Raw genomic sequence first — 16580 nt, forward strand, 5'->3', positions numbered from 1 at the left:
CCGGGTACCCATTTCCATCTGGGTGAAGTGGGGAAAATTTGTGCAAAGTGCCTTTCCCAAGGACACAACGTCGGGCCCCTGACGGGATTCGAACCCACGACCTAACGGTTGCGAGTCCGAGAGCTTAACCACTAAGCCACCGATGCCACTAATGCACCTCATGTCCATAATTCAGAAATTCAGTCCAACAGCTGTCACTGGAGAATATTATGTACCCGATACCCCCCTACCTGCCCACAGCTGTCGCTTGAGAATATTATGTACCCGATACCCCTGTACCTGCCCACAGGATAAGGTCATCAAGTAATATTAGTTTCTCTCCACCATATTAAGTTCACAAATAAAACGGATGTACACTAACAATCAATAAGCTTTACCGGCTTCTAGCTTCTAGAAATACATCATGAATCAGTAATACTTCCAGACTCTCTCCACATGAGAAGTTTTAAATTGACCGAAATTACCAATATTTTTGCGGAAAGTGCGGGAGAGTGATAAAACATTTTAAAACAAATGTAAGCATACAAGAACGGCACACTAAATTGGTGCAAAAGAAAACAAATAGTAAGATTAAAATGAACAATAGAAACAGACACACACAAAAAATCATAAAATGTATATCTTGTCGTTAAGTTATACTGCCAGTTTGAGTGGGGGTCAGCTTCATCATAAAATATTCACTAAGTTAGTGGACACAGATGAGAAAATTAAGAAAAGGGAAAAGTATACAAAGTACAATTAATGAGCAGACTCAACAAAGTTCATCATTTAAAATTTTTTAAAAGAAATGCCACCAAAAATCACAATATAATAATGTTTCAAGACGACAAAAACAGCATTGATCTAGATCTATGTATAGATTTATAATTAAATCATTTATAACCAGCCAGGACCTATAAAACATGAGCAGGATACAGTGAACTACAAGCAATATGAATACACTTATAAAAGGTTTAGTCTGAAGGATTAGATTCCCTTTTAAACTAGATTATCAAAATCATAGGCAGTACTGCTGGCTCCAATACATCCCCCAAATAGGCCTACTGACTGTATAAAATGGTCATATATGTTAGATTGAATGTTGTGAAAAACACCTTCATCTTCGCAAGCTATTACACATTTTGTCCTCGATTTATCACCTTCACAAATCCCACGTGAAACGCCAAGTATAATCTGTGCCTTGGGGAAGAATTAATAAAAACAGCAGATTGAATTCATCGATTAATTCCGGGCCTTAATTTGTGAAGTTAGGAAGAGGGAGGTGTGAAGAATCGGTCGTTCTATTTATTTTTCTCTGCTGATGTCCGAGACAGTGCAGGTCCAACACAAACGAGCATGTCATTACTCATTGACAGGCCGTGAGCGAACAGGATGACGCCAATTGCCACTCATTGACAAGTCTCGTGACGAAAGCTATCTCTCTATTCTCTTCGTTTCACGCCGCTCTACTCAACAGACGTGTATCGAACAAAAACAAATAATATAACAGCAGACTACACTACAGAATCGGGACTCTCGCTGCCCCACAATATCTATAATTTTACAAGAAAGTCGAAAAACAAATCTGAGTAAGCCCTACCTTTAAGACAAAATTCCTTTATTACGTTGACAATCATAAGAAAATCCTTCCTCGTTGACGAAAGCTCTTTGCACTTTCATGTAAAGGGGAAGTTGATACTTTTGAAAAGATAACGCCCCCCTCATGCGACACACGCCTCTATTTTTACCGTGACCTTTGACATCTCCAATGAAAACAAAGTTTTTCATAAAATCAAATAAAAATATTTCGCTCTTTTAGATACATCTCATAGCATTGATTTAAAATACTGAGTACAAAGTGATATTGCTATTTCTTTTTAACATTTTATCAAACATTTATGTGCCGATTCAGTATTCAGCACACAACTGCCATTCGCCTCGTTCCTCACTTCCCATAGTTCCCAAGTAAATAGTTTCCAACCAAGCCACCATGGCGCCGACAACTGAGGTATTCAATCAGTGCAATGTTGTTTATGACATGTACACCTGTTATCTGTACACTCCATTTAGGAGCGAAATGTACATTTTGTCCGAATGTATTCAATATAAATAGAGAGAACATCATTGTTAACTAAATTAAGACCAAGACGTGATTTGAAAAATAAACAAATCGAGCTCTCCCGGCTTACTTCTAGATTCAAGATCTAGAGAGTAGAGATTCTACGTCTACACAGTAGTACAGACTACAGTGTTCAAGTTCAGTGTTCAGTATCACAGTGTAGTGAGGTGACTGTGGAGTTTATAGCCTGTAGTGTAGAGTATAATGTGTAGTGAAAGTCAAAGTGTCAAGTCTAACTAAACTGTTGCTCATGTAGGGTAAGATAGTGGCTATTCTCACCCGCCTGGAAGTTCTCGCAAGATCAACTCCTCCCCTCTTCTCTCTCTCTCTCTGTCTTTTTCTGAATACTGTCTATCGGTGTGGACGATCAAATTGACCAAAACAAAGTTAAAAAATGATGTTAAAACACAAAAGTAAATTAATTTGGTTGTCTACAAAGATGCTACGGCTATTTAACTTTTCGAATCGAGCCGAACTACGCGGGTCGCCATTTTGTTTTGCCCGGAAATTCTCGCACTACTCCTCTCTCTCATTCTCTCTCTCTTTCCACTGCCCACAGACAAAATTGTACGCTTTTAGTAGGCTACAGTTGTAATGGAACGTTTGTTCACGGCACAGAATTCTACAATTTTTCTGTTATCACAGTGTAGAATTCTGTGGTTTAGGGTGAACGCAAAATTTGGTGAACGTGCACCGGGTGAGAATAGCCACAAGACTCGCCTGCACTATTCTCACTCCGGGTGAGAATAGAGGTGGCCAAGATAGTGACACCTAAAGTCGCTTTCGGCGATTGTTAAAATTTCTGAGTTTAATTCCGATTTGCATTTTTCATAGCCTCGGGCATGTTTCGCTTTGGTCCCTAACCCTAACCCTGACCCTGACCCTAACCTTAACCCTGACCCTAACCTTAACCCTGACCCTAACCCTAACTTTCTCCAGGTAAGAAGGGACCAAAGCGATGCCCGAGGCTATGAAAACGTAAATCGGAATTAAACGCGGGAATCTTAACAATCACCTCGCTTTCATCAAGGTTGCGATAACCAAATAAAAGCAATTAGCGGCCCCAAAAGCGAAGAATTTTTCTTCTTTCTCTCCATCTTACACGAAGCACAAGGCCCATCACCGATTCCTAACACATTGTATTGTACCAAACGAGGGCCCTGGCATAGTGGGTTTTCCCCCTTCAGAGAGAAAGAGTTAATGGTTAAGACAGTGAATGTTTGTCTAATAACTAAGCCTAAGAGTGAGCCTGGGTTAGTGACGGGTTTGACGTTTTACTGAAAAACCCTGAAAATACCGAAAACCCTCGAAAATACTGAAAACTAATCACCTGTGCATACATAGACTGGTGAATTCAGGTATAGAGTTCAGGGGCGAGGCGATAGCTTATAACTGGCTAGAAGTCGAGAGATCCCTGTTGGGCTAGCTGCATTTCTCAATCATTTCTTGTTGTAGCAATGCCTTATCTCTGTGCAATTTGTAGCAGAAACTGTGGAAGCGATTCCATAGAATGCTTTACCTGACTCAGCTGGATTCACCAATAAGTTTTTTTTATATATATGTGAGGCAGCGTGGTGAAATTTAAGCCGCTCGTAAAAATTTGTTTTTTTGCCTCAACACCTTTCATGTCAATATATATATATAAAAATACATTTCCATGTGAATTTTACTGAAAAACGCTGATTAATGGCACAAAACATGTAAATTTTCCGTTTTCAAAGACTCTATAGCTTTAGTTACCAAACTTTTTACCTGAGAAAACAGGTTACTCCCACCTTTTTTAATTGCAAATATATCGACTTCTATTCAAGATAGATGGGTATTTTTTTCTCCTCAGAGAAGAGCAAATAAACAAGCTTTAAGTTTATACCAATAAGTCCACATTTCCAAAAAATGACGGGCACCCAATTCCACCACGTCATGACACGTATAATATCTGTGTGTTAATGGGGGGGGGGGGTTCTTTAAGTGATAGTGAGCCGAAACTCAATTTCTGGATTGTGACTTGCTTTTTGTGTGTTTTCTTTTGTTTTTGTCTTTTAAATGTCATTGTTTTGTGAAAATGTGAAGTTGTTGGATTTTGTTGTTGTTGTTGTTGTTGTTTATTATTTTCACAGAGTTCTTCAACACAAAGCTTTTATTTACATTTGTTTTTATACAGTCACATGAGGTGATCAATGCCTGATAGATGTATTCTTTCTATTGGTTTTCGGGGGTTTTGTGGGGTTTTGGTTAAACTTCATACTGGTTAGTGACAACATGCTTGAGTGTCACTATTTTTTTTACTTTCTTCTCTACCCTTCTTACTTACTTTCACTTTGAAATATCATTTTTCTCTCACTTTCTTTATACTTTTATTATTTTACAGGGAGCTGATGAAAAAGGAGCTCGGAATACAATTTTATTCAGTGCAACGAAAAGAGAACTATTTGCCCTCAACAATGGCCTGAAGACCTTGAACAGAAAGCTGAAGTCATCATGGAAACTCGTCTCGTAAGGGATAGCACATTTTTTTACTGTTACCATATCATCTTTTGAAATACTATTAGTGGAGCTTTTAAAAATTTAATGCAATTACTGTCAAAATTGTTTAAGACCGACGCCCATCGTCAAGGAGAAAAGTGGTGTCTCAGACAATTGGGCGTCTCGGATAGTCTTACTTTTAATAGAAAGAGACATAAAGGTGGATGTGGGAAACTGGTTTCAACAGGTGATCGTCTTTGATAGGTGGCTGTTAGAGCAGATTTCACTCTAGTTTCATTTTCTTCCGTCTTTAGTGTCCTTTAATGACTGCACTTGGCAGTGGCATGCTCAGCAAACTGTGTATTTCTTTTCACAATCTCTTGGGTTTTTTGTAAAGTGTTTTACGGCGCTCGCAACTGCATTAGGTCATATGAGGGCGCGGGACACACCTAATATTTTCAGTTGGTAGGAAATTTTGAATTTTGCCCGGATGGCGGCCGAAGCCTACTCTTATCGATTTTAGACCACCAAGGGATCTTTAACGTGCGCAACTTGCACACGGGCCCTCCGAGATTTTTCGCCCTTGTCCGAGAAGGCTAGGTGTAGATCTTTCCTACCAGAAGATCAGGGGTGTGGCAGAAAGACAGCAGTAAGGAGGAGCCAAGGAGTAAAGTAGAAAGGCTGCAGAAAGAGTCAGGAGCCCAGAGGAGGGGGCAAAGGAGGTGAGGGGGTGGGGGCAGAAAGTGAAAATGAAAGCAGACTACAGAACATTGCTTCACAATCTCTAAAGTGAGAGATGTATTGCTGGGGGTAGATGTATTTCAAGTGACTTGGATTTTAAAAAAGGGAGGAACCTTTTCTTGTAAATGATTTTGTAAATTTGGCTTTTGACTTTTCCTCCTAACCATCCTAACGTCACAACAGCTGATTAGATAAGCCATAAGTTTTATTGTTCTAAAAATTTCGGTTTGTTTATCCTGTATTTTATATCCCAAGACAATTCAACTCCTTCACAAATGAATTCTGCTTTCTATTTACACATTACTGTCTGAAAATGTATAGGTTTTGGCCCTTACTTGCTTGGTTTGCCTGTTCTCATGCATTTTGCAATAGAATGTTGTGAAATTATATAATCATCCCTGATACCACAGTCTATTTGTTAGTGACACTTGTAGGTTTAGTTAAAATACTCAAACTAATTTACTAATTGGAAATGAAAATGTTTTAGACTTCAAATGCCTTTGACATCCATAAACCATGATAATATGCATTCGAAGAAATTTTAATTCAAGTGCAACATTTGATGTTTTTCTGCATATGAAATCTTTTGGACAGAAACAAAGAGGACATTTCTCCAGACAAACTGAACCAGACCCGCATCTTTGTCATACCTGGCGCCAGGGAAAAGTTCACAGCAGCTGAGGTAAGTTGAAGTGAGAGACGTGATCTCTTATACTTTATGTGTGGGAGCCTGCTGCAAGTAAATATGTATACCACTGGCTTGATAAAACTGATTGTTAAACCACACACTGTATTTTGATGATTATCAAGTAGTGGAGCAATGTGTCGAATGATTTTGTAGGCAATGCTAAGGATTATTTCATGGATAGATATGATTGAAGATGAATTGATGAAAAAAAGAGGAAAGGTACAAAACTATTCATATTTTTTTTTAGCAAAATTTTGCTAAATTCTTGAGTGGACATCTAGATTTGTATTTTCTTTTGGGAAAGCTTTTGTAAAATTGGGTTTCAAAAAAGTGTTGCGGAAAGAATGTCACAATTCATTGTGCTGTCGAAGCATTCCTGGATGAATTATCATATACTAGTCTTTAAGAATGATTACAGGGTGCATTGTTATAGAATGTCATATTGTGATGTTAATTAAATATTTTTCCTTGATTTTGTTGTTGTTTCAGTTTGCCACAATGAAGGCGTATTTAGAATCAGGTGGCAGTATCATGGTGCTGTTAGGAGAGGGAGGAGAATCTCGCTTTGAAACAAATGTAAATTTTTTTCTGGAAGAGTTCGGAATCATGGTAAATAACGGTAAGTAAAACAAAAAAGTGCTGATTTCAGCTTCAACCTTCTTGATTCCAGAGGGAAATAGAAACCCAGAAATTCTATTTTCTTTCATGATGTTTTTGACACATTCCCGTTCTGTCATTAGTTTATCTCAAATATTTCTTTGATAAGCTGAGCTATTTTTACAATGAAGATATTAGCCTTTAATGTAACTGTGTTGAAGAAATGGCTCTTGTGGTACTGAAGTGTTTTCCTTTTTAGGTTTGAATCCAGTTCAGGAAAGTTTCTAAACTAAAACCGTCAAGCAAGCTGCTTTTGTATTTTTGCTTTAATAAAAAAAAAACTTGACTGGCCTTTCATGGATCGTACCATGACATTGCAAGAAAGGCACAACATGCTCATCGTAAATGTTCATGGAGTTCTTCCATACTTCATTCATTTGTTTCTTGTTCTCCCTTCAAACAGATGCTGTGGTCCGAACGTCTTACTACAAATACTTTCACCCGAAGGAGGCCTTGATAACAAATGGTGTATTGAACAGGTTAGTTTTTTACTATGCTCCTCTGCGTTGTTTTTGTTTTTTTTAATTGTGGGTTGCTTTTTCCACTCAAATGAGATTCATTTATGTTGTTCTTTAACCCTATCCTCACGCCCTGGGGTCATTTTGTACCCCCGGGGTTGTAGTCCTCACATATTAGAATACTTCTAGTACAAATATATGTCTTTGAAACTTTCAGTTTTTCTCAAAAATCATTTTGACAGACTGCTATACGAAGCGTACGGATCGGATTAACGAGCAAATTTCCTCTTTGGAAAGTGGTGGCACAGAGTACCCCATGTCGTGTGGATACGATAGTATGACACGACGTACTGATAGGGTTAATAAATATTGTTACAGAGTATTCATGAGTGTGTTGTCTTCTTAACTTGAGATTTGAAGAAGAACAATTTGGGACTCAGCTAGTAGTGTGCAACTTTGGCAGTGTTGTTGTGATGGGGTGGTTATTGCTGGACGCTCAACAGAGAACTGAGAGGCGGCTAGAAGGTCTTCTGTTTGTGCGTAAGCCTGCTGTGATTTATATATAAAAAAAATGTTAGACAGCGTGGTGGAATCAGGCTCTCGTCAATTTTCGGGCATGTAAAGTTATTGGTATCATCTTAAAGCTTGTTCACTTGTCTTTATTTGGATGTAAAAAATATCCATTTATCTTGAATACAAGTTGAGATATTCGCGAATGAAGGAGATGGGGGTCACCTGTTTTCAGAGGTGAAGTTAGTGAGAAATGGCCGCCAAAGATTACTTGTTTCCTTAGCTTAAGAGTCCGTGGTAACTGAAAATTTACATCTTTTGTGCCTTTAATCAACATTTTAAAGAAATTTCCACAGAGAAACGAGTTCTTTAATGGGCATGAAAGGTGTTGAGCCCAAAAACAAAAATTTGATAAAAATTCACAAACCTGCGGAAAAATGCAAGTTTCTTCGCTTTGATTATTTTGACGAGAGCCTGATTCAACCACGTTGCCTCACATATACAGTTTTGGTACAAATTGTTCTAGTTCTACAACCAACAAACAGCTGTGATTGCCAAGGTGCTGGTTTGCCGTGTACTGTTTTTGGGTTCAGCCTTCAGTGCCTAGATGTATCTCCAGTGTTTTGTTTTTTCTTTTTGCCATATTTAGACAGATTGTCGTGATATATATATGGTTTCACTTTGCTCAGCAATCTCAAATTTGTCATTACCAAAAGTTATTCTTATGTCATAAATTTACGGGTTTACTCCTCGTTTTATTTGGTTGCTTTTAAGCACAGGGGGCTATCCGGAAAAAATGCTTTTTTGAGAAAATCGAAGGTAAAGTTTTTCCCCATTGTTTAGTTTCTTTAAAAGACAAGGAGAGTTTTCTCCTTAACCAAACAAATATTCACACCAATGAAACCAAACTTCTCTTATAGGTAGGGCAATGCCCACTTTTGATATAGGTCCAGATTTCAGCATATCAATTATGTCAGTATACAAAGTTTTGCTGAAGCTCTTGTTCTTCCACTTTCAGGGCTATAAGCCAGGCAGCTGGAAAGACCTCCTTCGGGGTTGGAGACGAAGACAGCAACAATTCTCAGTAAGTTACGTATATGAGGAGATGGGAGTGAATACCCTAAACCTTTTGTAGAGTTCTTTCAAATACAAGGCTTAAGGTTTATTAGAATAACACTCATGTAAATTTTACAATTTCATTATTATGAAGCATACAATAGCTGTTGACTGTATATTGGAATACGGAGTAAATGTGGGTAGAAAAGTCTTGTGCAAAGCTGTATTTCAAGAAGTTTTGCGTCGTTAATGTGGCAGGTAACCGATTAATATTTTTCTATTTCTCAGTAAATGTAAAAAAATATTTAGATTACTTATGTTTTTATTTTGATTTCTGTAGGTGTTACTGAGAAGTCTTGGTTTTACTTTTTGAAACTCTGTACATTTGTATGAAAGATACTGAGTGGGGTTCTTGACAATACACGATATAAAGGATTTCCTTTTAAATGATAAGCTTTGTAGTGTTTGTGATGGTAGTAGTTAGGCAAGAATATTGAGCTTAATATTTATTGTGGAGTGTATTTTTCTATTCACAGATCTGTCCTGTTCAGTGTATTGTAACTCCCTTTGTTTATTTCCCTTGACCAGGGCCCTCTCCTTCCTGTATCCGTACGGAGCCACGCTCAATGTCGCTAAGCCCGCCTCGGCCGTGCTGTCCACCGGCAGCGTTTGCTTCCCCTTGAACCGCCCTGTGTGTGCTCTCTACTCCTCCAGGGTGAGTGGCGGGGCTGCCTCTTTTCTTTGTTTGTTTGGGGGTTTTTTGTTTGGTTTTATTTTGTCTTGTGTCTCTTTGTTGGTGCCGATATTTGTAAGTTACGTAAAAATTGTTTGGTTTTCTTTTGTCCTGTGTCTCTATGTTGGTGCCGATATTTGTAAGTTACGTAAAAATTGTTTGGTTTTATTTTGTCCTGTGTCTCTATGTTGGTGCCGATATTTTGTAAGTTACTTTAAGTTACGTAAAAATGCACTGTCGTGGTACAAATTGTTATCATGTTGTTAGACTAGAGTACCATTCATGTTAATTTTACAGTTTCATTTTTACGAAGCATATATGATAACGGGAACTGACCAAAGCTATTGATTTATTATTGTGTTGTTATGCTTCAACAACAAAAAAACAGAACAAGAAAAAGGGGATGTGATGATGATGATTATGCTGATGCAGCATGTCTTTTGTTACAATAGGCAGGGGGTTCTTTATTAATGTTTATTAAAACAATTTTGTTCTTTATTAACGTTTATAAATTTTGTTTGTCTTTGTGTGTTTTTGTTGGCAGCATCACAAAGGGAAGCTAGCTGTCCTTGGCTCGGTACATATGGTCAGTGACCAGTACATCGACAAAGAGGAGAATTCTAAGATTTTGGTAAGTTTGCATCCTGGAGGGTTTGTTTTTTTATCTCCAGAAATTGAAATATGTGAGGCATCGTGGTGGAATCGGGCTTTCGTCAATTTTTGGGCATGTAGAGTTATTGGTATCATCTTAAAGCTTGTTCACTTGTCTTTATTTGGATGAAAAAAATATCTATTTATCTTGAATACAAATCGAGATATTTGCGAATGAAGGAGGTAGGGTTACTAGGTCTAAACTATATATCGCATTCTTTTTCATTATTTTTTTTAAAAAAACAAAGCTCAGTTGGAAATATATCTGCTGATGTGATACTTTCAATTTTAAGAGGAATGCTGGTTTAGGTTGGAAACAAACTGAAGAATCTTTTTTTTCTTTTCCTGAACGATCACTCAGGATGTCCTCATCAATTTCCTGACAACTGACGACATCAAACTCAACCCAATCGATGCTGAAGATCCCGAGGTAAGCGGCTTTTTTGACCTTATGTTTTGTGTTCAGATTGGGCATGGTGAACGTGGACGGCATAATGTAAGGCTTCACCATAAGCCATTTTGAAAAGTGACATATAATGGAGTCTTAACTCTTTAACCATGCAATTTAAAATCATGTTTCCGCGTAATTCTCTCGTGCTTGTGGAAGTGTGACCTGACATATTACATTTTTAAAACCGCTTGTTTCGTGTCAAACTGATCAATAAAGGATTACCCAGACGTAGAATTCATTTATCTTTGAATTCCGGGTCAAACTAAAGGCTTGTTAGCTCGAACTTTTTTATATTCGACCCGTACCATAATACAATAACAACTTCGCATCGGGTGGTACCGTCCAGCCTTGGTTAAAGAATTAACGCCGAGTATTCGATAATTGAAAGGTTTGTTAATTGAGATCAAGAAATGCTGAAACCAAGAGAGAAGCCTGCAAGCTGCGCACATTCACAAGTGGAAGTGGAGCTTGTAAATGTTCAAAATGTGGCAAACTTTTCTCTGCCAGAACTGGTCTCATCAGCCACAGCAGATGCCACAAGTCACCTAAACCTTCAAATCTTCCAACTCTTTTATTTCGCTGGAGAGATATTCTTCTATGTGGACGTATATTATTATTATTATCATTATTATTGTTAGTATTAGTAGTATCATAACTGAAGGTGGACTGCTTCGACTATGCCTCTCCGGGGCGACTGCTTCGACTATGCCTCTCCGGGGCGACTGCTTGGACTATGCCTCTCCGGGGCGACCCGGGCTGAAAAGGATACAACATCCTGGCAGACAGACATTTTATTTTGTAAAAACATCTTCCCATACGAGAATCGAACTCATGTCTCCTGCATGGGAAGGCAAAGGGTGTGACCATCACACCACAGACGCTGGTAGTATGATACGAGTTTATCGCCTCTCTACAAAGAATTGATCGAAAAGTACATACTGTAATATATAGTCCAAAAGCAACGTTGTGTCTTGGTCTGTTTTCTGTCAAAGAGGGTCCACGCCTCTCTTTGAGCCAATTTTAAAAAGTGTCCTCAAAATTTGGTGGCGCCCTCTTCGCAAATGTGCACCCTTTGCGAACAGAGTTACCTTATTTGTGTTAAAAAAATCAAAGTGAAACTAACAAGTTTTTGAATAAATAAGATTTCAAATTTCGGAAGAATGCTTTTTTAAAATGGTTACGCTGACAACTGTTTTCTTCCTTTATTTTGACTTTAGAATAAAAGGTGAGAGGTCATTAAAATTTTAAAAACCTAAAACTCCGCACTGAACGAACCCGAACAGCTGATGAACAGCAGTCGATCTGCGCACGCAAGGAGGTGCTATTCCTATTCTTCTTCTAGAGAAACGAAAGAGAGCTTCAAAACAGACTACAGCGCCATCTGAAGCAAAGAGCGAACTTCCGGCGGACACTTTTTTGGCTGAGTGGACCATCTTGCTATGTACTATCTTTGTTTCTGTCAAGTAAATAGTTTTATTTCAAGTGCTTGGAGTTGGGTTTTTTTTTTTCTTTTTTGTTTTTACTCTGTAGATCAAGAAAATTAAATTTACTATCTAAGGCAGTTGCATTTATAGAAGAGCTGTTACCTTCACATGGTTGGTACATTTCATTGACTTTCTCCTTTTTCTTTCTTAATTTTCTTTTTTTTAAAAAATGTTTTCCCCTTTAGATCAACGACTACAGCCAGTTGCCAGACGTGGCGCGACTCTCGGAGCAGCTCAAGACCTGTCTACAGGAGAGTGACGACATTCCAAGGGACATCACCTCGCTGTTTGACAACTCCATGTTCAAGCTCGACACGTCGCTGGTGCCCAAGTCTATCAAGTACGTGTCTGTGGGTTTTGATTTTGAGGGGAGACCGCGTGCAAAGTTTAAAGGGAGTGTTTTTTGTACAACGAAAGTTTGCAAAAAGTATCTAGAATTGTTATAAATGACTGTATTTGATTATTTTGCTTCTCTAATAATTATATATATCCTCATTTGCATATGCCACAAACTCTAGGTACTGTATAGAATTAAGCAAAATCACAGGCTCTCACTCAGGGGTGGCATAGCAAGGATGATATATTTTACATCAACACTTCTCTTTCATAAAATCTAGGAAGATTTTAGTTCTTCTCTGAGTCTAAATTGTATTTCTAACTTTCGACCAAAAAAATTCAGAAAAACAAACCCCAAAACTTCCAGTACCACTAAGCTTTGAAATGGCCAGAATATGTTTGTGTGTCGCTATTTTAGAGCAATGTCATTGATGTTTTTACGAGATAATTATAAAGTGTAAAAAAATGCAATGAGGCTGCTAAGCAAAACTGTTGTGCAGGTCAGGACAGGGTGATAATAATTCATAATCACTGAGATCTCAAGTGTCCGCTATTTAGGAGCAGTTGTTTTTTAACCTTCTGTTCTTGGTTTTGCTAGGTTTGCATATTGTCAATCGCAGTTGTTTTTTTTTTAACTTGTGTAAGTTTTTTTCCTTTTAGCGTTTGTCTGTGTTTTTTGTTAGTGTGCTGGGGATAGATAGTGAGACAGCATTCAAATGTCAGCTGAAGTCGTTTCTATTTTTAAGTTAATAAGATGAAGAGTAATTTTCTTTAGTCAGAACACGTTTTATGTTACTGTTGTACGTTGTACTGTTTTGTAAAGCGCTCAGAGCCTGTGTACTTTAATCGGGGTTGAGCGCAATATAAATGTCAATTATTATTATTATTACAGCAGAATAACATTTTTGTATGTGTTTATTTTGATGATTTTTTGTTTTTAAAGAGTTTGTTTTGTTTTCCTTCCCCAGAGCCTTTGAAGAGCTGAAAGTGAAGCACGAAGCCTTGACCCTGATCACCCCCCAGTTTGAGACGCCCCTCCCTCCACTGCAGCCTGCGGTAAGCAACAGTCCTGTCTACCTTTTGTTCTGCTGTTTTCTCGGGAGAAGTTTCCAACAAAAATTTGTCTTTGACTTTGAATCTCAGAATTTGTGGTTGGGGGTTGGGTGGTGAGTTCTTGTTTTGTAGTCTACCCTAAGAGACTTCTGGCTCACCTTGTTGGGTTTTTTTTGTTGTTGTTGTTTTGCTTTGCAGTTTATTGTTTTTGTTTTATATATTTGTGTGGCATGATGGTGAAATCGGTACTGGGCGAAATAAAGAAACGGGTAAAAATTAATTCCGCTTGGCATATTTTACGTCCATTTAAAAAAAACACATTTAAGTTCTTTGTGGGGTTTACTGCAAGGTTTTCATCAACGGCGCAAAAAATGAAAACTGTAATTTCCAATGACACTCAGGCCTTGGAAGGTACCGTACCAAACTTTGGCAGCTTTTAATTTTTGTAAGAGTTTTACGGCACTTGCAACACAATAAGGTCATATTATAAGTGCCGAAGATTAGAGGTGTTACAAGAGAGTAACAAACACCAAAAAAGAAGGAGGAGAGAGATAAGGACGATAGATGTTTGGTAGGAAAGAAGGAGCAAACCACACCAGAGCACCCGCCAACCACCCACTTTGGCAGCTTTTTTCTCACTGATTAAACTCTGACCCAAGGCAACCCCCACTGTCTTCAATCTCATGTTGACTGCGTGACAAATATATTTCAATTCTGATGTCAAACTCCCAGAACTCTATGATCAGTTATCGACATTGATGAATCTCTTATGTAGAGCTGATCAGACTTTGATCTTCAGAGCGCGCACAGGACACCTACACACCAACAAGCACATAAATAGAATTAACCCCATGTGGGAACCCCATTGCAGACACTGTGACTACCACGAGGAGACCGTTGAACGTCTTCTCCTTCACTGCCCAAACCTGGCAGTTCTTCGACGCAGGCTCCTACACACACCTACAGACTTACAAAGCCTGCTCTACTCTGGCGCTGACCAGATGACAAAGACATGTGTTTACTTGAGGGAGGCATTGCACTGCCAAGAGCGAAATGCTCGCAGTTAAAGGGATTTGAAAACAACAACATCAACATTGATATGTACATTTTGTCTTCCTGCAGGTATTTCCTCCAACCTTCAGAGAGTTGCCTCCCCCAGCGTTAGAACTCTTCGACCTCGATGAACAGTTTTCTTCAGAGAAAGTCAGGATTGCCCAGATCACTAACAAATGTAAGTACAAATGGTCGCTGTTAAGGACAAGCGGGCTAACCCAGATTTCAGGGGTTTCCAGAAACCTTGACCTACACCAAAAGTGGGCATTGCCCTACCTATAGGAGAAGTTTGGTTTCATCGGCATGTACATTTGTTTGTTCGTAGAGAAAACTCTCCTTGTCTTTTAACACTTACAAGACTGCAGGGTCATAAAGTGAAAAACCCTTGAGTACCGCACCGATTTAGAAGTCAACAAAATATTTAGGGTACGTTACAAAAAAATTCATTGAAACAAAATTCATGAACAGAATTACTTGAAATTTTCAAGATATATTCAGAAATAATTGTACTTTATAGAAAAACCTCTTTTGCGACACATAGACATCATGATAAAACTCCCATTCTATTTGGAGAGGGTAGGCAGGCCCAGCTGAATTTCTAAATCTAGATATAGTGATCTGGGAACGCTGAAGCCGTGGCGGAACAAAGAATGTAAAAAGAAAACCTCCACAGCTCAAGAAATGTGCTATAAAAACTTCAAAGGGCAACATCAACGATTCAGCTATCACATAGAGTGATTTCCCTTCATATTTACTTCCTTGGAGAAGTTCCGTTCGTTGTTTAGTGTGCCTGGTCGAGTCGGTCAGCGGTACTGAGCGGAAATTACGGGCCGGCAACTAAAGTTGCCAACGGTACTGTGTTAAAGAAACTGAACAAGGGTCCAAAAACTTTACCCTCCATTTTCTCAAAACAGCATTTTACGGGATAGCCCCCTTGTGCTTAAAGTCGACTAAATGTTCTCCAGTTCTTGTCACAGCTGTACAATTGATTAGTTTTAGTTTAGTCTGAATTGTATGAGAGTTAATAAACAGGACAGGACAATAACTTTTTTATTACAGTGAAAAGACAAGATGGACACCTTCTTGATTTTCAAAAATAGTTTTAAAAAGACTTCCTCCAACACCCTCTTTAATCAAATGTCTTATCTATTGAGTAAATGCCAGACATGTTCCAAAATTGGATTAAAACTTTTCAGAATACAATTTCAGTTTGAGTTGGGGGGGGAAGGGGGGGGTTGCTGTTACTGTTATGAATGCTTGCACATTTATGAGCTTGCATTTTTGTCATAATTCTTAGAAGTTGGTACATCTACTGACTAGACTACACATTATTATTTTGTCTCATTTTTCTCATTCGACGTAAATATCTGCTAGGTTGTGCTACAACTGACTGGAAATCTCCATTCTTTTCTGAACACTTGTGTAGGCAAAACATGCTTATAACTTGAAACTTATCTTTTTATGATAAACATGATGCGAACATGTGCATATTTTCAAGCTAATTTGCTGCTACAGAATTGGAAAAAAAAGCTTAGGACTTGTCAGAGTAAATTGAAAGTGTACAAGTTTATATATATTATTTTTTGTTGTATCCACAGGTTCTGACGATGACCTCGAGTACTACGTGCGCGAGTGTGGCGACATCCTGGGCGTGACTCACAACTTGCCGCAAGAAAGCCGCACGGCCAAGCACATCCTGGAGCATGTGTTCACGCAGATCGTGGAGTTCAAGAAACTCAATCAGGTCAGTTCTATAGCACTATAGCACTCTAGCACGGGGGGGGGGCGTAGATTGTGGGGATTCAATCAGAATCAGGTCAGTTGTATAGCACAGGGTGGGATTGTAGATTGTGGAGACTGGATCAGGTCAGTTGTATAGCACAGGGTGGGATTGCAGATGAGGTATCTGCAAAAAATGATTAATTTTTGCATCTTCCATTAAATGGATGCCTATACCCATTCTGCATCTCATGTCAAAGGCAGGAAGATGTATCTGCACTACAAATATGATATTTCACTATGGCAAACAGACGTAACTGAAGAGTCAAGCCAATATTTCCTATGGCAGCGTGACGTAACTCAAAGTCATAAAAAGTGCAGATACGTTGCTCTGCCTTGGCACGGCAGTATAGTAGCACTCTGGCTGGG

The 16580-nt window shown here is 38.6% G+C and overlaps 1 protein-coding gene across 1 annotated transcript in view; it reads left to right on the forward strand.

Moving 5' to 3' along the window:
• Positions 1–1914: 1914 nt before the first annotated feature.
• Positions 1915–16580, forward strand: part of LOC101863845 (intraflagellar transport protein 52 homolog) — a 15593-nt gene continuing 927 nt past the window's right edge. The window contains exons 1-13 of the mRNA XM_005108121.2: positions 1915–1987; positions 4467–4591; positions 5897–5984; positions 6480–6609; positions 7051–7126; positions 8634–8699; positions 9260–9386; positions 9949–10035; positions 10417–10485; positions 12176–12330; positions 13295–13382; positions 14502–14610; positions 16031–16176. Coding sequence (XP_005108178.1) covers positions 1970–1987; positions 4467–4591; positions 5897–5984; positions 6480–6609; positions 7051–7126; positions 8634–8699; positions 9260–9386; positions 9949–10035; positions 10417–10485; positions 12176–12330; positions 13295–13382; positions 14502–14610; positions 16031–16176 — 1284 coding nt within the window. The 5' untranslated portion in view covers positions 1915–1969. The remainder of the gene's footprint in view (positions 1988–4466; positions 4592–5896; positions 5985–6479; positions 6610–7050; positions 7127–8633; positions 8700–9259; positions 9387–9948; positions 10036–10416; positions 10486–12175; positions 12331–13294; positions 13383–14501; positions 14611–16030; positions 16177–16580) is intronic.

Source organism: Aplysia californica, unplaced genomic scaffold, assembly GCF_000002075.1.
Source record: "Aplysia californica isolate F4 #8 unplaced genomic scaffold, AplCal3.0 scaffold00662, whole genome shotgun sequence".
In the NCBI taxonomy this organism is placed as follows: domain Eukaryota; kingdom Metazoa; phylum Mollusca; class Gastropoda; order Aplysiida; family Aplysiidae; genus Aplysia; species Aplysia californica.